The 19,808-nt window shown below is 37.6% G+C and overlaps 1 protein-coding gene across 5 annotated transcripts in view; it reads left to right on the top strand.

Annotated features, from left to right (window-relative positions):
* Window positions 1–19,808, top strand: part of RALGPS2 (Ral GEF with PH domain and SH3 binding motif 2) — a 224,168-nt gene that overhangs the window by 102,224 nt on the left and 102,136 nt on the right. For all 5 annotated transcript variants that reach the window (XR_009214375.1, XM_032160889.2, XM_058441904.1 and 2 more), the window contains 2 exons: window positions 1,425–1,517; window positions 12,887–13,013. Coding sequence is in view for 4 of the 5 variants with exons in the window: in XM_032160889.2 (XP_032016780.1) it covers window positions 1,425–1,517; window positions 12,887–13,013 (220 nt within the window). In the remaining variant the exon portion in view is untranslated. The remainder of the gene's footprint in view (window positions 1–1,424; window positions 1,518–12,886; window positions 13,014–19,808) is intronic.

The raw sequence follows: 19,808 nt of genomic DNA, 5'->3' as shown, positions 1-19,808 counted from the left end.
CTGGAGTGCAGTGGCGCAATCTCGGCTCACTGCAAGCTCCGCCTCCCGGGTTCACGCCATTCTTCTGCCTCAGCCCCCCGAGTAGCTGGGACTACAGGTGCCCGCCACTGCGCCTGGCTAATTTTTTGTATTTTTTTTTTTTTTAGTAGAGACGGGATTTCACCCTGTTAACCAGGATGGTCTCGATCTCCTGACCTCGTGATCCTCCCGCCTCGGCCTCCCAAAGTGCTGGGATTACAGGCGTGAGCCACCGCGCCCGACCGCCTTTATGCTTTTTGTAAATTGTATTCCCTCTTTCTCATAGCCCCTCACTCTCAAGTGTCATTTCTGGAAGTCTGAATCTCTCAGACAAAGTTAAGGGCTGATTATTCTGTAGAACCCTATATATACTTTTATTTATATAACCCTATATATACTTTTATTCTAGAAATATGCAAATTGGATTTGTATTTGTTTTCATGTCTGTCTCACTAGACTGAAGCTTCTTGATAGGTCTTTTTCATTTTTGTATATGCAGTCTAATATGGTGCCTAGTATAATAAATGCTTAAAATACATTCGTTGAATGGTTTCCCAGTTAGATTATATAACCTTGTATGAAGGTTTATATTATGTTTTGTGTTATTATTTTGTTTTTATTTGTTTTCTTTGGGCTTTCAATTAAATACTCTATCCACACCATTTTCTAGACCTGGGGCTTACCTGGTTGTAGGATTAGGACAGTTGTAAAATGACTGGTTTTTAGACAGGACTTGCAGGATGTAAGCATCAGGTAGTATTTAAAAATCTGGGAAATTAGCAATAAATGTTATGCAGATCTCATGGGAAAGTGCTGGAAACTAGTGTTAGGTAGGAGTTTTATGCATGCAGACTGTAAAATCAATGTCTCAGCACGAATGAGGGGAAAAGAATCTGGGGATTTGGGTAGGAGGAAGCAGAAAATTGAGGAGGACTGTATACTGTGAAAGGCAGGTTTCACCCTTGCCCTGGAATAATGGGAGTACTGGATGGGAAACCAAATCAGAATCCTGGATGTTGACCCTTTATTGAAACTGAAACATAAAGCAGAGGCTTAGTAATAGTTCAGTATAAGGGAGACTGTTTACTAGAAACCAGCTTTCATGATCATACCATGTGAACTTGATAATCAGACATAACCTTGGTTTTCTTAATATATTACTCCGCTAGAGGTAGATTTATTCCCAGAGTTTGGGGACAATGCCAGGGTAGAACATGTAAGTTCTGTTGTGCACCAAAACAACTTAGTGTAAACACAGTGGGTACTCTAAAGACAGTTCTCAGCAATGAAGGTAATATATGCTGGAACACCACCAGTTGCCAAGATTGTACTTGTTAGTCTAAATTTTCTTGTATTCATGTTGTTTCTTTTTCATCCCTCTCCCCCATTTTTTTTTAAATCTTCAGAAACTGTATGAGCTGAATAACCTTCATGCACTTATGGCAGTGGTTTCTGGCCTACAGAGTGCCCCAATTTTCAGGTTGACTAAAACATGGGCGGTGAGTAATATTCTTCAGTTAATGAAAGGTTAGACTTCCTGTGGAAAGGAAAGATATATTCATTTCCTTTGTAATTCTTATTAAAGTTAATATAATGATAATAAGGATTTTTAAATTGCTTTGTACTCTATTCTTTGATTCCTACATTTTTTCTCCTTAAGCAGTGCACTGGGTATAAGGTAATTTTTGGATAAAGCTTGGTGCTTAGTTTTTGCTGCTTAGAGAATCATTTTTGTTGAAACACTTTCAGTGTCTTTGACAACATAGTGTTTAATAGTCAACTGATGGGAAGGTATGAATACAAAAAAATTGCATTTAATCGTAAAGATTATGCTTTTGGAAAGTTTGAGGCATATCTAAATCATAGGTTTCAAAAAAAAATTTTACTGATTTCAATTTCCATTATTTTTTAGTGAGTAAATCTTTTTTTCTTAGGAATAATGGAAAACTTGATGATTAACATGGAATTATTTGCTGTTGCTGCACATGCTGATATTATGTTAATCATATTTGGTTCTATTACTTATACAAGATCAGAGTATGAATTTTGACCTCTGCAAATTTGTGTATTTTCATATTTGAGTAACATAATATTCAATCTTTTCAGTTATTTTTCATTTATATTTTATATAAGTAAAATTTTATATTCAATTAAATTTATATTCAATACTATTATTTAATGTTAAAGAGCAATGATTTTGTTTAGAGTCTATTACATTTTGTACAAAGGATCAATGTGTTTTTAAGGTTCTGTGCTAAAATCATGACTGACTTTTTAAAACTTTTTTTATTACTAAAATATTACTGTTTTTAATTAACAAAGTGCTGCTTTTGCTTTTTATAGTATCCGAAGAGACAGATGTTTCCCGTGAAAACCAGTGTAGATTTCTATATTGGAAAAACATTAGTATGGAAAAGCTTATGATCCTTTTTATGTTTCTTTTTTCTTTTTTATAGAAACACCTGGATATAAAGGGTTTTCTTTAAAAGTTCTTTTTAATAATTATGGCCTTATTGTCTTTTCTTAAAATTTGAATTTCATGGAGGAATGGAAATGATTATAAATATATAGTTATGAATTATATCTTTAAAGTTTTAGGGAAAAGAATTATACTCTGTGAAAAAAAAATTCTATTTTTATTTTTTGCACCCAGGCTGGAGTGTAGCATGATCATAGCTTACTGCAGCCCCCAACTCCTGGGCTCAGAGGATCCTCCAGCTTCAGCCTCCCAAGTAACTGGACTACAGGCACATGCCACCATGCCCAACTAATTTTTTAAAAAGTTTTTATAATGATGGGGTCTCACTGTGTTGTCCAGGCTGTTTTTGAACGCCTGACCTCAAGTGATCCTCCCGCCTTAGCCCTCAAAGTGCTGGGATTATAGGCATGAGCCATTACGCCCAGTCCTATACTTTTATTTATGATTTGGTTTAGTAATGAGGTAGATTTTGCTGAAATTAATTTTTATTTTCATTGCCTCCCTTATGTATTTGCGTGGAAAATAATAATTTTTATTTGGTAACATCTTCATTATTTATCTGAATAAAACTTGATGGTTTGTATTTTAAAATATTTCATACTGTCCTATGCACTCTGTAATTGCTTGACATATAATAGTGAATGATCTAGACAAAGTTCCATTTTCATACAGCTAACAGTCTGCTGGGGAAAAATAAATTACAAATAAGTAAATGACAACAATAAATGCTCTGAAGAAAAGTAGGAAGGCAGGACAGTACTGTGTTGTGTAACATGGTAAGAGAATCGTTGATAAATGACAGTTCAGTAGAGACCTGGAGGAATTGAGGGAACCATTTATTTGGATATCTGGGAGAAGAGCATTCCAAGTAGAGGTAATAACAAGTAAAAAGGCTCAGATACATTCAGATGGCAGAGTGGTCAGTGTTGACAGTAGAATAAGCTAGGAAGGTACCCGGTGGTAGGAGATGATTTCAAAGAGGTGGCATGAATCAGATAATGGAGGTGCTGTTTACTCATATTCAGAGAGGTATAGAGAAGGACCATTGTGGGCTGGGGTTCTATTTTACACATACTGTGTTTGAGTTGGGTAGTAAACATCCATGTGAAATGTAAGGTCAGACTTAGATGTACAAGTTTAAGGGACTGGTTGGGGCTAGAGAGAGATTGTTATAATCATCAGTGTAAACTATTTGAAGCTAGATGGGATTACCTAAGGAGGGAGCATAGATGAAAGGCCCTGGGAACCTCCGGGATTCCCAAGTAGAGATCGGAAAAATGAGGAGAAATCAACAAAGGAAATTGGGGGTAGGACACATTTTTCACAGTCAGGCAAAGAAAATGTTTCAATAAAAATTGATCACCTTTGTCAAATGCTACTAATAATTTGAATAAGGTGCAAAGTTTGAGATGACCTGACAGTTGGAAAGGATTGGTGACCTCAGGAAGAGTGATTTCAGTAGAGAAGTGGGGTGAAAAACTGACTGGAGTTGAGAGAATGGTGATGAAGAAGTGGGACAGCAAGTATAGAGAATGCTTTTAGGAATTTTACTGTAAAGGACTGCAGTGTGGTTTGCAGAGAAATATGGTACCTGGAAGGGAATGTGAGACCAAAGACTCATTGTGTTTTGTTTTGTTTTTGGAAATGGCATCAATGGCAATATGTTTTATGTTGGTGGCAATAATCTAGTAGAACTAAAAAAATGACAAGAGAATGAGGGATTACACCAGTGATATACTTGATGAGATGAAAGAGAATTAGATCTAGTACTCTAGTGTATCAGTAAGAGTTTATCCATTTTAGGCCAGGTGCGGTGGTGGCTCATGCCTGTAATCCCAGCACTTTGGGAGGCCAAGTCGGGCGGATCATGAGGTCGGGAGATCCAGACCATCCTGGCTAAAACGGTGAAACCCCGTCTCTACTAAAAATACAAAAAAAATTAGCCAGGTGTGGTGATGGGTGCCTGTAGTCCCAGCTACTTGGGAGTCTGAGGCAGGAGAATGGCGTGAACCCAGGAGGCAGAGCTTGCAGTGAGCTGAGATCGCACCACTGCACTCCAGCCTGTGCGACAGAGCAAGACTCTGTCTCAAAAAAAAAAAAAAATAGTTTATCCATTTTAACAGCAGGGAAGGGAACACATTTAGTTACAGATGCAGGTAAGTTGGTAGATTTCATGGTGGGATTCTTAGTTCTTCTGATTGTTTTGTTTCCTCAGACATAAAAAAGCAAGGTCCTTAGTTAAGGTGATATTGGAGATTTGAAGAAAGAAGAGAGGATATAAAAGTCATCTGGAGAGTGTGAGAGTGCGTTAACTAAGAAAACGTAATAGGTTTGATAGACCTTAGGTAGGATCCATCTGCTTAAGACTTTTTTTTATCATGAATTTAAAGTAAAACCAGTCAGCAGAGTTATGTATTCTCCAGCCAGGTTCAGATATTCAGCATAAGCTTTCAATAGTGCCAAGAGTTGTGTTTAACCAGAGCTGGGATTTTTCAAGGCTTTTGTACCAGAGGGGTTAAGGGTAGCACAAGAGGTGAAAGACGGAAAATATGAGAGTTGTTTTATTGACAGATGAGGAAACTAAACCAAGTAAAAGGAGGGAGATAATGAACAGTGAAAAGGTAGGCTGGTCACTGGTTTGGAAGCTACAGTGGAGTCAAATAATCACTGGATTCAGAATGAGAAAGGGAGTGCAGGCTGAGGGTGGTAGAAGATAAGATCATTGGAGCAGAAGTCCAGAAACTAAGAAACCAGAGTACTGGGAGTATTATTTCCATGAAATGGCAATCACCAAGATTTATGGTAAGAATAATTTTGGTTCATGGATTTTTTTTCTCCAACTACCAAAATCTTCAAGATATAGGGGAAAAATGACTTGTAGATCTATAAATGACAGTAACGTAAGTGTTGTAATCTAGGATTCTCTTGTTTAATATGGTAGCCATTAGCTACATGTGGCTATTAAATTTAAATCATTAAAATAAAATAAAATAAAATATTTAGTTCCTTGATCCTACTAGCCACATTGCAAGTGCTCAGTAGTCACATGTGACTAGTGGCTATCATATTAGACAGCACAGGCATAGATTTTCACCATCACACAAAATTCTGACAGCACTTATCCTAGTGCCTTCAACTTAATAGAAGCTGGAGGATTTTAGGGAGCAGGGTGAGATAATGAGCTGGAAGAAATTGTGAAGAGTAAGGAGCAAAGATTACACCTAACCTACCTCCAGGCATATGTTACAAGGTTTATAAGAAAAGAAGGGGACTGCTTAGAGAAAATGTTAAGGATAGGGATTTTGCAGAGGATGGACCATGAATTCAAGAGGATACAGTTGGAAAGGTTTAGGATGGTTTTGTTTTGCTTTGTTTTAACCGATAAAGAGAATCTACCAAAAAGACAACAACATTCTATATAGGGAAAATATTAGGAGCATTTTCTTTAACATCAAGGAAAAGGATGCACAATTTCACTGTTGTATTCAACATACAGTTGCTATTGTTTATGTTTTAATGTTCATAACAGCATTATTCACATAGTCAAAAGGTAGAAACAACCCAAACATCTAACAGTGGATGAATGGACAAAATGCAGTATATACATACAATGGAATATTCATCTCCCTTTAAAAGCAATGAAATCCTGATACATGCTGCACCATGAATAAACCTTCAGACATTATGCTAAGTGAAATAAGCCAGATACAAAAGAACAAATACTGTATAATTCCTATAATTCCACTTATATGAGGTACCTAGAGTAATCAAATTCATACAAACAGAATCTAGATTGATGGTTGCCAGGGATGGGGAGAAATGGGATTTGGGAGTTATTATTCAATGGATATGGAGTTTCATTTTGAGAAGATGAAAAAGTTTTGGATATGGATGTTGGTGATATCCTTGAAATGTCCACCTGAAAATGGTTAATTGTATGTTACATATATATTTTACCACAGTTTTTAAAAAATAGGTTTACTTAAAGTGGTTGAATATATGAACAATGCAAAATCGGCTATATTTGAAACAACAAGTATTATTTAAAAGGACATCATTTACAATATCAACAAAAGAAACAAAATATCAAACAATAAGTGGAATAAAATGTGTAAGACCTATATGCAGAAAGTCATAAAACTTTACAGGAAGTCATTAAAAAAGAACTAAATAGAGGGAGCAATAGCCCATGTTCATGAGTAGAACTATTTAGAGTTCTAACAGGTTTCTGAAACTGTAAAATAAACTGAATGTTACTAAATAAATGAATTTAGTAACATTCCAAGATACAAAATCATCATACAGAAATCAGTTGCATTTCTATACATTAATAACGAACTATCTGAAAAATTAAGTTTAACCAAGGAGGTGAAAAATCTATACACAGAAAACTGTAAAACATTAATGAAAGAAATTGAACAAGATACAAATAAATGGAAGGATATCCTGTGTTTGTGCATTGGAAGAATTCATATTGTTAAAATGTCCATACAGCCCAAAGCAATCTACAGATTCAGTGCAGTCACTATCGAAATTTCAATGACATTTATCACAGAAATAGAAAAAACAATTCTAAAATTCACATGGAATCACAAAAATCTCAGAACAGCCAAAGCAATCTTGAGCAACAACAAAGCTAGAGACATCATACTCTCTGATTTTAAAATACACTGTGAAGCTATAGTAATCAAAATATTATGGTTAGCATAAAATAGACATGTAGACCAATGGAGCAAAATAAAGAGCCCAGAAATAAATACACACATTTACAGTCAATTGATCTTCAACGAAGATAACAAGAACACACAATGGGGAAATGGTAGTTTCTTCAATAAATTGTGTCGGAAAAACTGGATGTCCGCATGCAAAAGAATGAAACTGGACCCTTATCTCATACCATCTGCAAAAATGAACTCAAAATATACTTAGTACTTAAACATGAGACCTGAAACTGTAAAACTACTAGAAGAAAACACAGGGGAAAAGCTTCTTGACATTGGATCTGGACAATAATTTTTTGGCTATGACCCCAAAAGTACAGGCAACGAAAGCAAAAATATACAAAATGGGATTGCATCAAACTAAAAAGCTTGTACAGCAAAGGGGACAGTCTATGGAATGGGAGAAGATATTTGCAAATAATACATCTGATAAGGGGTTAATATCCAAAATACAGTCATATATGGCTTAACAATGAGGATACCTTCTGAAAAAATGTGTTGTTTGGTGATTTTGTTGTTCAGACATCATAGAGTGTAATCACACAAACCTAGATGGCATAGCCTACAATACACCTAGACTATATGGTACAGCCTATTGCTTCTAGACTACAAACCTATACACCATGTTACTATACTGAGTAGGCAGTTATAACACGGTGGTATTTGTATATTTAAACATGGAAACAGCACAGTAAAAAATACAATATTATAATATTATGGGACCACTGTTGTATATGCAGTTTGTTCTTGACTGACATGTCATTTTGCAGCACATGACTGTATAAGGAACTCAGACAATGTGATAACAAGAAAACAACCCAATTAAAAAATGGGCAAAGGATCTGAATAGACACTTCTCAAAAGAAAACATACACATGTCCCACAGGTATATCAAAAGGTGCTCAACATCGGTAATCATCAGGGCAATGCAAATCAAAACCGCATAATATATCATCTCACACCTGTTAGAATAGCTATTATCAAAAAGTCAAAAGATAACAAGCATTGGTAAAGATGTGGAGAAAAGGGAACTGTTGTACAGTGTTGGTGGGAATGTAAATTGGTACAGTCATGGAAAATAGTATGGAGATTCCCCCAAAAATAATAATAGAACAATTATATGATCCAGCAGTCCCATTTCTGAGTATGTGTCCAGAGAAATTGAAATTGATACGTCAAAGAGATACCTGCACTCCTATGTTCATTGCAGCATTATTCACAATAGCCAGGATATGGAACCAATCTAAATGTCCATCAGCAGATGAATGGATAAAGAAAATGTGGTTTATATACACAATGGAATACTATTCAGCCTTACATTTACAACAGCATGGATGAATTTAGAGATCATTATCCTCAGTGAAATAAGCTAGATATAGAAAGACAAATGCTACTGTACAATTTCACTTATCTGTGAAATCTTACCAGGCTGAACTCATAGAAGCAAAAAGTAGAAGGATGGTTGCTGAGGGGCAGGGGAAATGTTGGGTCAGTAGGTACAAAGTTTCAGTTATGTAGAACAGGGGTCCCCAAACCCCAGGCTGCTGACCAGTACTGGTCCGTGGCCTGTTAGGAACCAGGCCACAGCAGGAGGTGGGCAGCAGGCAAGTGAGCATTACTGCATGAGGTCCATCTCCTGTCAGATCAGTGGCAGCGTTAGATTCTCATAGGTACGTGAACCCTATTGTGAACTGCGCATGTAAAGGATCTAGGTTGTGTGCTTCTTACGAGAATCTAATGCCTGATGATCTGAGGTGGAACAGTTTCATCCCAAAACCTTTCCCCATTCATGTTCATGGAAAAATTGTCTTCCACAAAACTGGTCACTGGTGCCAAAAAGGTTAGGGACCACTAATGGAGAGAGAGTAAGTTCTAGAGATCTAACATACAGCATGAGGACTATAGTTGACTGTAGTTAATAAGACTATATTGTATACTTGAACTTTTCTAAGAGAGTGGATCTTTTTTTAATTTTATTTATTATTTATTTATTTATTTTTTTTTGAGATGGAGTCTCACTCTATCACCCAGGCTGTAGCGCAGTGGCGCAATTTTGGCTCACTGCAATCTCCACTTCCCAGGCTCAAGTGATTGTCCTGCCTCAGCCTCCTGAGTAGCTGGGATTACAGGCGCCCACCATCTTGCCCAGCTAATTTTTGTATTTTTAGTAGAGATGGCATTTTGCCTTGTTGGCCAGGCTGGTCTCGAACTCCTGACCTCAAGTGATCTGCCTGCCTTGGCCTCCCAAAGTGCTAGGATTACAAGCTTGAGCCACCGTGTCCAGCCTAAGAGAGTGAATCTTAAATGTTCTTACCATACAAATACATAAGAAGTAACTAACTTTGTGAGATGATGGATATGTTAATTAGCTTGATAGCTTGATAATAAGTTCATTTTATATATATGTGTATTAAAACATGTATACCTCAAGTATATGCAATTTAAATTTGTCAATTATACCCCAGTACTGCTGGTGGAAGATTGATTGTAAAATTTATATGGAAATTTAAAGGTTCAGGAATAGCTGAAGAAGACAATGGGAACTGGGGACATAAGCACTTGCCCTAACAAATGTCAGGATATACTATATTCTTTGGACAGTGTATGATTCCTGCAGTTTTAGACATATCTACCAATGAAACAGAATGAAGAACCCAGAAACACCTCCTTGTTTTTACAGGATTCTGATACGTGTATGACAGAGATGGCATTGTAAGTTGGTAAAGAAATGAGGGGCTGTTTATTAATTGGAGCTGCAAAATAGGTCACCAGTTTGGGGGAAAAACTGAAATCAGGCCCCTTGCACCATTTACAAAAATCCTTGTGAGATGACTCAAGGGCTTAAATGTGAAATGAAAAACTTCAGTTTTTTAGAAGGAAAAATACATGTGAATATCGCTCTGGTTTGGCATGAATAGATTTCTGGCTTGGGATAAGTAAGGATTTTTTAGATAAGATACAGAAAGCTCCAACAATGAAAAAAAAGATAATAAATTTTGTCATGTTAAGAATTTCTGTTCATCAAAAGATACCTTAAAATGGAAAAGAGGATGCAGTGGGGGGAAGATATGTGCAACAGTTGTCCAACTAGAATGTGTCCAACACAAGAATTTGCATCCAGAACTCTTAACAACGAAAAAAGAAAAAAATAGAAAAATTAACATTATAAAGGTATTTTGTAGAGGAGAGGATGCACATAGAAGCAGTGAAAATGAATGAACTATAGCTTCCCACAGTTTCATGGATGAAGCTTTAATATCACAATGTTATATGAACAAAGTAATTGCCAAAGACTAAAAATGAAATAAAAGTTAAAATGAAATAAAATTTGCCAAAAATGAAATAAAATTTGAGGGGAATGATAAACAGAACATTCAGAGTAGTGGTTACTGGTTACCTCTTAAAGGCATTCAAGGCAATTGGGTGGAAGGTGAGTCGTGTATTTGTTAGAAAGTTTAAATCTGTTTAACAAAGCCATACCAGGCTCTAATGATAATTGAGTGTCACAAACAAAAGATTATAATTAACCTGCACCCCAGGTCTAAGATAAAGTATTCATTTATGCAGTTGCACACATTCATACGTATTGTGTGAAGATACAAATCAAGGTGATAAGGAATAATCTGGGAGTTTGTATTTCCTGGGGTGACTGACATGAGCAGGCATTCATCTAGGTTTTCCCCCAAAACAGATTGTGGTGGTAAGGTGGTGTCAGATACCTGGTCACGAACATCTAGAATTCTGTGGGTCTCCTCCTTCATTAATACCAATGAAAGTGTGAAGAGCCTTGCCCCCATTTGTCATGCTCTTGGTGCCAAGGACATGTGGAGGTAGAACACTGTGAAGTATTTTGTTCCCCCCCCCCCCAACACCAGCGGCTTTTGGAGGGGAAAATACAGTAAAGTGACTTTATAACATTATCAAAAGAAGATTTGAAAAGAAGAAAGAAAAGGCTTCTCAGTTAATAGAGCTTCTGAGCTATCATTTAGGAAATACCTATATTAACATCTAATTAGTTCTTTACATTCATATTCTTCCTCTAGTCTTCTGGAAACAAGTCTCTCCTACCACAACTCAGATTGAATTCTATTTATCTGATTATTGATTTATTATGAAAATTACAAAATCATGTTATTTTTTATGTATTAGACCATATAGTTTGTTACAGCAGTTCTGTGTTTCAGCTGTGGCAAGATTAGTTACGAGTTCTAAGTAATTTGTTTCTCCTGATATTGTACCAAAGTTTTTGAATGATTGACTTAGGGGGAAAAAAAGAGCAGGTTTATCATTATTCCTATGTCACATAACTATATTTTGCATATCCAGATACTTAAGTGGGAAAGAGATAGATATACAGGCAGCAAGCAAACATTTGCACTTCTAATCTTGAGATTACTAATCAAGTATCTTGAAAGTGGAGTAAGAGAAAATTGTAAAACCACTGTTTTAGACCATGGAATATCCATCTAAAACATTAAAGCAAAGGACCCTTTAACATTGTATTTTAAAGAGGGAGCGATACTGTCGAGACATTTTTCTAATAGAGATTATCTGAAGATAATCTGCATCTTTGAGCCTCTGAACAATAGATCCCAACTGTACTACTTATAATACTAGAAAGAGTAGTGGATTAGGTGTCAGAATACTCTTATCTCCAGAACTAGACTATGAGATCCTGAAAAACAAGGACATACATCTTTGTGAGTGAGTGGGTAACAGAGAGTATTATATTCCGCTGCTTGCTAACTTTGTGATCTCAGTCTCCTCATCTCTAAATTAATACTCATACTTTTTTGTTAATCTCATAGGAAAATTAGGTGAGACTTACATAGGTGGAAATGTTTTGCATGCTGTAGAACACCACCAACATTTTAATATGAAATAAAGTGAAATCTTATGTAGTAATGAAATAGAAACTTCATATGTCTAAATAAAAAAAAAAAATTTTCCAGTCTTTGGAATGATTTGAAAAACTATTTCCTGAACCTTTTGGTGAACACCATTGTGGGTGGCTGACTTTGCTTTTTTTTTTTTTTTTTTTAACTCCCCTTGATTATTTACATTGATCTCAAAGGGCACTTACTACAAATCTGCCTCTAAAGTGTCTTACAACAGTATCTTTTAGTTATATTGTATGTGATATAGCACTGATCAAAGAGAAGAAAATATCAGAAATCCAAAAATGTAGGAATTACAGGATTTTACAGTTATTAGGACTAGCCATGACTAGATTTCTCAAGAAAAAGTGTTAATCGCAAACTTTGGTGTTTATTTCTTAATGATTATGCAAGAATGATGTTTATCTTTGAGGTGGCAAGGGACAGTTCGTTAAAATACTTGGACATTTGAGCTAAATATGAATGCATAATTTTCTAAAATTAGGAAGGTGATTAATAAAAATTGATTAATTTAAAATAGTAAACACAAAAGTATTATAATTTATTAGTTAATTTTATGAACATACAAAGGAGATCTTATAAATAATGAATTTGGATTATTAATAGACAAATCTGATTTTGTCTTATTTATATACTACCAAGATATAATTAAAGAAGATATAACTTTGAAATTAAAATCCATATTCACAGTAAATACAACTTCAGTTCAGGTCTTTGCTACAATAAAATGAGATTTGTAAATAACTTAGGTTTTTCTGTTTGTTTTTTAGTTATTAAGTCGAAAAGACAAAACTACCTTTGAAAAATTAGAATATGTAATGAGTAAAGAAGATAACTACAAAAGACTCAGAGACTATATAAGTAGCTTAAAGATGACACCTTGCATTCCCTATTTAGGTGAGTTATGTTACTGTGTGTTTTTTGTTTCTAGTTGTTACTCTTCCTTAATCAGTAATTTATGTGAAATTCAAGGTATTTTTTAAATGTTTGTATCTTTTAAATAAATTACTTCAAGATTGGTAAGCTGAAAAAAATGACTAAAGATAGTTGTTACCCTATTACCTGGAATGTATTTTCATATTAGATTAGCCTTTTGCCCTCAAGGTTTTTCATAGACTATTGTTTTCTTAGAGTAGGACCATATAGTAAAACAATATTTTTTAGCTGTTTTAGTAATGTTTTTAAAGAATATAATAGTTTGTAATGATGTTTAATACATTAAGGAAATTGATCAAAGTCCTTATATAGTGAGGAGATATTTTAGTGTGAATTCTAAAGTAGTCTCAATGTATATTGGTATTGTTGTTTACCTGAATGAAATGAGTTGATTCACTGTGGCAATTGAGCTTCGTGCTGAGACAGTTCTGTATTTCGCATCTCATCTAATTAAGAATTTATCTCTTTATTACATATCTTATAGTGCTTATAAATTCAAGAAGTATTTAACCAGTAACATTATAAGATTATTTTTAACAAAATATGAATAATGCTTTGTTAGGTGTTTGAATGAAAAGAAGACCCAAATAAGTTGTTCTTTTAAATAGGTATGTAAATCAAACATAAGGAAAATACATGATACATACCTAGCATACATTAAAATGAATCAATTTGATTCTATGTAGAGAGTAATCAAATGATGAAGATTTGGTGCTTTCTGGTCCTCCCCAACCCCCCAGATTTTGTGTTTGATGAAATTACTCACACTAAATTTCAAGATAGCTATTTCTGAGAGTGATTACAGTGTCACCTTGAAGTGTTTACAGTCCCAGTGACTAGAAGACAAAGAAGGGACAAAGGCAGTTGATACATGCCCATTTAGCTACTATAGAACATCAACCTTAGTTTCCCAGAGAAGAGTTTAACTCTTTAGAATATTGTGGGACACCCTAGAATTGCAGAGAATGGGGACCTATTGTGTACCTTGTGGTGAAGGCAGAATATCCCTAAGCACAGTAGAGTTAGTGGCCACTGCATCCCAGAATATTTTGTCCTGTTTCTTTGATAAACAACTTAGGACCATAGTAAGCATGACTCTTCTCAGAGAGGCTCTAAGCTAGATATTAGGAGAAAGACATTCTGTATGTGCTTTACATTTTTGTGTTGTTGCTGTCATTGTTTGTTTTGTTTTGTTTGTTTTTTGAGACAGCCTCGCTCTGTTTCCCAGGCCGGAGCGCAGAGGTGCGATCTCTGCTCGCTGCAGCCTCTGCCTTCCAAGTTCAAGTGATTCTCCTGCTTCAGCCTCCTGAGTAGCTGGGATTACAGGCACGCACCACCATGCCCAGCTAATTTTTATATTTTTAGTAGAGATAGGGTTTCGCCATGTTGGCTAGGCTGGTCTTGAACTCCTGGCCTCAAGTGATCCGCCCATCTCAGTCTCCCAAAGTGCTGGGATTATAGGCATGAGCCATCACACCCAGCGTGGTGCTCTGTGTTTTACCATAGCCTTGGCTGTGCCCATACTTGCAAATATAATTCGAGGAGAGAAGGAATAGGGAATTTTTTCAAAAATAATACCTTCACAATTCAGAAGAATGTGTCCTTTTTATAGTGTGAAGAACATTAGACTGATAATTGGCAATCCTCAATTCTACAATGACTCTACAGTCCTTATTTTTCAAGTAATTGAATTTTCTTCTTTGAGCCTTGTTCTCTTTACCTAGAAATAGCATGCATAGGACTAGAATCATGTTCTCCTTAAGGCTGGATGGGAGCATTGTGATACCTTCTTTTTTTTTTTTTTTTTTTTTTGCGACAGAGTCTCGCTCTGTTGTCCAGGCTAGAGTGCAGTGGCACAGTCTCAGCTCACTGCAACCTCCGCCTCCTAGGTTCAAGTGATTCTCCTGCCTCAGCCTCCCAAGTAGCTGGGATTACAGGCATGCACCACCACGTCCAGCTAATTTTTGTATTTTTAGTCGAGATGGGGTTTCACCATATTGGCCAGGCTAGTCTTGAATTCCTGACCTCAAGTTGTCTGCCCACCTCAGCCTCCCAAATTGCTGGGATTATAGGCATGAGCGATCGCACCCAGCTGTAGTGATGTCTTCTAATTAACTTATTTTACTATCGAGAAAACCAAGATCCAGAAAGGTAGAAACGACCTGGCTCATAGTCCTAAGACCTAGTTACTGACAGATCTGTATTCTGAAGTCTTAACCTAGAGATATCCAGTTATACCTGCTGAACTCTCATTTTAAAATTTACCAATTTTATGATTGCTTTCTTTTTCTCATTGAAATATGTTTTTCTCAAACTAAATTTCATAATTTGTATCTTCTGGAAAAGAAAATTGTGATTATTTTCCATTCAAAATGAGAAAATAAGATAATAGGAATCCTTATGCTGTGATTTCTAGTTGGGGACCTTCTTGTACTCTTGGACCTTCCTGACATTTTTCCACAGTGGAGACATCAGTACAGGATTGAAGCTGTGTGCGTCTGTATATGTGCTCAGGTATACTCATGCACTCTCATGAACACAGAGAGAAAGTTGGGGAAGAAAGCACTAGCCAAGTTGGAGTTCAGTGGAATCAGGAAAGGTTTTCTAGTGGAGAATATACCTCTTCTGTCTCAGCCCTCGACCTGAAACAAAGAGTAATCATACCTGCGGGTTAAAGCAAATGCAGAAAATGTTGAGGTACAGATGTTAATTTGGAGAAAATATTACAAGCATTGTTTTTCTTGTATCTTCCATTTTTCCTGTCATCTCCAATGACTCCTTTTTTCAGTTCCCTTTCATTTTATATGTTCTCATGATATAGGATCTTACGTTTCACTCTCGCCATGTAGTTCTGCTTCACTTTATACTTAAGCTAATTTAAAAGTATCCTATTCTTGTTGTCACGTTTTTCTCCATCTTCACTCTCTAGCAATTTTCCTAATAAGGTCACTAGTGACTTCCTGGTTGAAACATTTAATAGATGTTTCTCAAGCCCCATCTTAATTGTGTGAGGGTTGGTGTCAGTTGTTTCTCCTCTTTGAAATTCACCACAAGTAGCACCAGTCTTTCTTGGTTTCCTTTCTACATTTCTGGTTTTGTTTTATTAGCTGCTCTTACTCTACCTTTATCTCTTAAATGTATTCTTGAGAGGCCTCAGTCCACTTCTTTTCTTTCTTTTTTTTTTAATTTTTTTTATTTTTCAGAAACAGGGTCACACTCTGTCATCCAGGCTGGTGTGCAGTGGCATGATCAGCTCACTGCAGCTTCAAACTCCTGGACTCAGGTGATCCTCCAACCTTAGCCTCTGCAGTAGCTGAGACTACAGGTGTGCACCACCAAGCACGGCTAATTTTAAAATTTTTTTTGTAGAGACAGGGTCTCGCCATGTTGCCCAGGCTGATCTCAAACTCCTGGCCTCAAGCAGTCTTCCCGCTTCGGCCTCCCAAAATGCTGGGATTACAGGTGTGAGACACTGGGCTCAGCCAGTCCACTTCTTTTCTTACGCTATACAATCGGAGTGGTCTCATTCAGGTTTTTTCTGTATATTGCCTGATCTTCCAAATCTAGACTGAATCTGTCTAACTTTGTGTATCATTGTATATTTTATATCTATCTGTATATCTTAGCTATCTACTTAATCCCTGGGGCCTTCTAACATTTTTTAGATACTAAAATACTGATTCATTAAGTGAGAAAAATCTATAGGTATCTCCCATTCAACATGTGCAGAAGTGAACTCATCATCTCTTCTTCCTCCAAACTTGATCCCCATCTTATCTCCTAGCTTTCTCTACCAGTGACCAGTCAGTGTAGTAGTATTGACACTGTGGTACCACACTACTGTCTGGTGTTTTAATGCATTTCTCTTTCCTCCTCCTCTGCTTCCCATATTCTCTAGTAAAATGCATGTGTCTGAGGGTTATCCAAGAATTAGAAACCAAAAGGCAGGGGGGAGGGTTCCAAGATGGCCGAACAGGAACAACTCCAGTCTACAGCTCCCACCATGAGCAACACAGAAGACAAGTGATTTCTGCATTTCCAACTGAGGTACCGGGTTCATCTCACTGGGGCCTGTCGGACAGTGGGTGCAGAACAGTGGGTGCAGCCCACCGAGCGCGAGCCGAAGCAGGGCGAGGCATCATCTCACCCGGGAAGCACAAGGGGTCAGGGAATTCCCTTTCCTAACCAACGGAAGGTGTGACAGACAGCACCTGGAAAATCGGGTCACTCCCACCCTAATACTGCACTTTTTCCAGAGGTCTTAGCAAACGGCACACCAGGGGATTAGATCCCGCGCCTGGCTCAGAGGGTGCCACGCCCACGGAGCCTCGCTCATTGCTAGCACAGCAGTCTTGAGATTGAACTGCAAGGTGGCAGCGAGGCTGGGGGAGGGGCATCCGCCATTGCTGAGGCTTGAGTAGGTAAACAAAGCAGCCTGGAAGCTCAAACTGGGTGGAGCCCACTGCAGCTCAAGGAGGCCTGCCTGCGTCTGTAGACTCCACCTCTGGGGGCAGGGCATAGCCAAACAAAAGGCAGCAGAAACCTCTGCAGACTTAAATGTCCCTGTCTGACAGATTGGAAGACAGTAGTGGTTCTCCCAGCACAGAGTTTGAGATCTGAGAACAGACAGACTGCCTCCTCAAGTGGGTCCCTGACCCCTGAGTAGCCTAACTGGGAGACAACCCCCAGTAGGGGCACACTGACACCTCACACGGCCGGGTACCCCTCTGAGACGAAGCTTCCAGAGGAACAGTCAGGCAGCAACATTTGGTGTTCAGCAATACTCACTGTTCTGCAGCCTCCGCTGCTGATATCCCCGCAAACAGGGTCTGGAGTGGACCTCCAGCAAACTCCAACAGACCTGCAGCTGAGGGTCCTGACTGTTAGAAGGAGAACTAACAGGACATCCACACCAAAACCCCATCTGTATGTCACCATCATCAAAGACCAAGGGCAGATAAAACCACAAAGACGGGGAAAAAACAGAGCAGAAAAGCTGAAAATTCTAAAAATCAGAGCACCTCTCCCCCTCCAAAGGAACGCAGCTCCTTGCCACCAATGGAACAAAGCTGGATGGATAATGACTTTGATGAGTTGAGAGAAGAAGGCTTCAGATGATCAAACTTCTCCGAGCTAAAGGAGGAAGTTCGAACCCATCGCAAAGAAGCTAAAAACCTTGAAAAAAGATTAGACGAATGGCTAACTAGAATAACCAGTGTAGAGAAGTCCTTAAATGACCTGATGGAGCTGAAACCATGGCACACAAACTACGTGACACATGCACAAGCTTCAGTAGCCTATTCAGTCAACTGGAAGAAAGGGTACCAGTGATTGAAGATCAAATGAATGAAATGAAGCAAGAAGAGAAGTTTAGAGAAGAGTAAAAAGAAACGAGCAAAGCCTCCAAGAAAAATGGGACTATGTGAAAAGACCAAATCTATGTCTGATTGGTATACCTGAAAGTGACGGGGAGAATGGAACCAAGTTGGAAAACACTCTGCAGGAGAACTTCACCAACCTAGCAAGGCAGGCCAACATTCAAATTCAGGAAATACAGAGAATGCCACAAAGGTACTCCTCAAGAAGAGCAACTCCAAGACACATAATTGTCAGATTCACCAAAGTTGAAATGAAGGAAAAAGTGTTAAGGGCAGCCAGAGAGAAAGGTTGGGTTACCCACAAAGGGAAGCCCATCAGACTAACAGCGGGTCTCTACAGAAACTCTACAAGCCAGAAGAGAGTGAGGGCCAATATTCAACATTCTTAAAGAAAAGAATTTTCAACCCAGAATTTCATATCCAGCCAAACTAAGCTTCATAGTGAAGGAGAAAAAAAATCCTTTACAGACAAGCAAATGCTGAGAGATTTTGTCACCACCAGCCATGCCCTAAAAGAGCTCCTGAAGGAAGCACTAAACATGGAAAGGAACAACCGGTACCAGCCACTGCAAAAACATGCCAAATTGTAGAGACCATTAATGCTAGCAAGAAACTGCATCAACTAATGAGCAAAATAACCAGCAAACATCATAATGACAGGATCAAGTTTACACATAACAATATTAACTAAATGGAAATGGGCTAAATGCTCCAATTAAATGACACAGACTGGCAAATTGGATAAAGAGTCAAGACCCATCAGTGTGCTGTATTCAGGAGACCCATCTCACGTGCAGAGACACACATAGGCTCAAAATAAAGGGATGGAGGAAGATCTACCAAGCAAATGGAAAACAAAAAAAGGCAGGGGTTGCAATCCTAGTCTCTGATAAAACAGACTTTAAACCAACAAAGATCAAAAGAGACAAAGAAGGCCATTACATAATGGTAAAGGGATCAATTCAACAAGCAGAGCTAACTATCCTAAATATATATGCACCCCATATAGGAGCACCCAGATTCATAAAGCAAGTCCTTAGAGACCTACAAAGGGACTTAGACTCCCACACAATAATAATGGGAAACTTTAACAGCCCACTGTCAACATTAGACAGATCAACAAGACAGAAGATTAACAAGGATATCCAGGAATTGAACTCAGCTCTGCACCAAGCAGACTTAATAGACATCTACAGAACTCTCCACCCCAAATCAACAGAATGTATATTCTTCTCAGCACCACATCGCACTTATTCCAAAATTGACCACATAGTTGGAAGTAAAGCACTCCTCAGCAAATGTAAAAGAACATAAATTATAACAAACTGTCCCTCAGACCACAGTGCAATCAAACTAGAACTCAGGATTAAGAAACTCA

Source organism: Hylobates moloch, unplaced genomic scaffold (assembly GCF_009828535.3).
Source record: "Hylobates moloch isolate HMO894 unplaced genomic scaffold, HMol_V3 SCAFFOLD_8, whole genome shotgun sequence".
NCBI lineage: Eukaryota > Metazoa > Chordata > Mammalia > Primates > Hylobatidae > Hylobates > Hylobates moloch.
The sequence above is the reverse complement of the archived record's forward strand: the minus strand, read 5'-3'. Positions and strand labels throughout refer to the sequence as shown.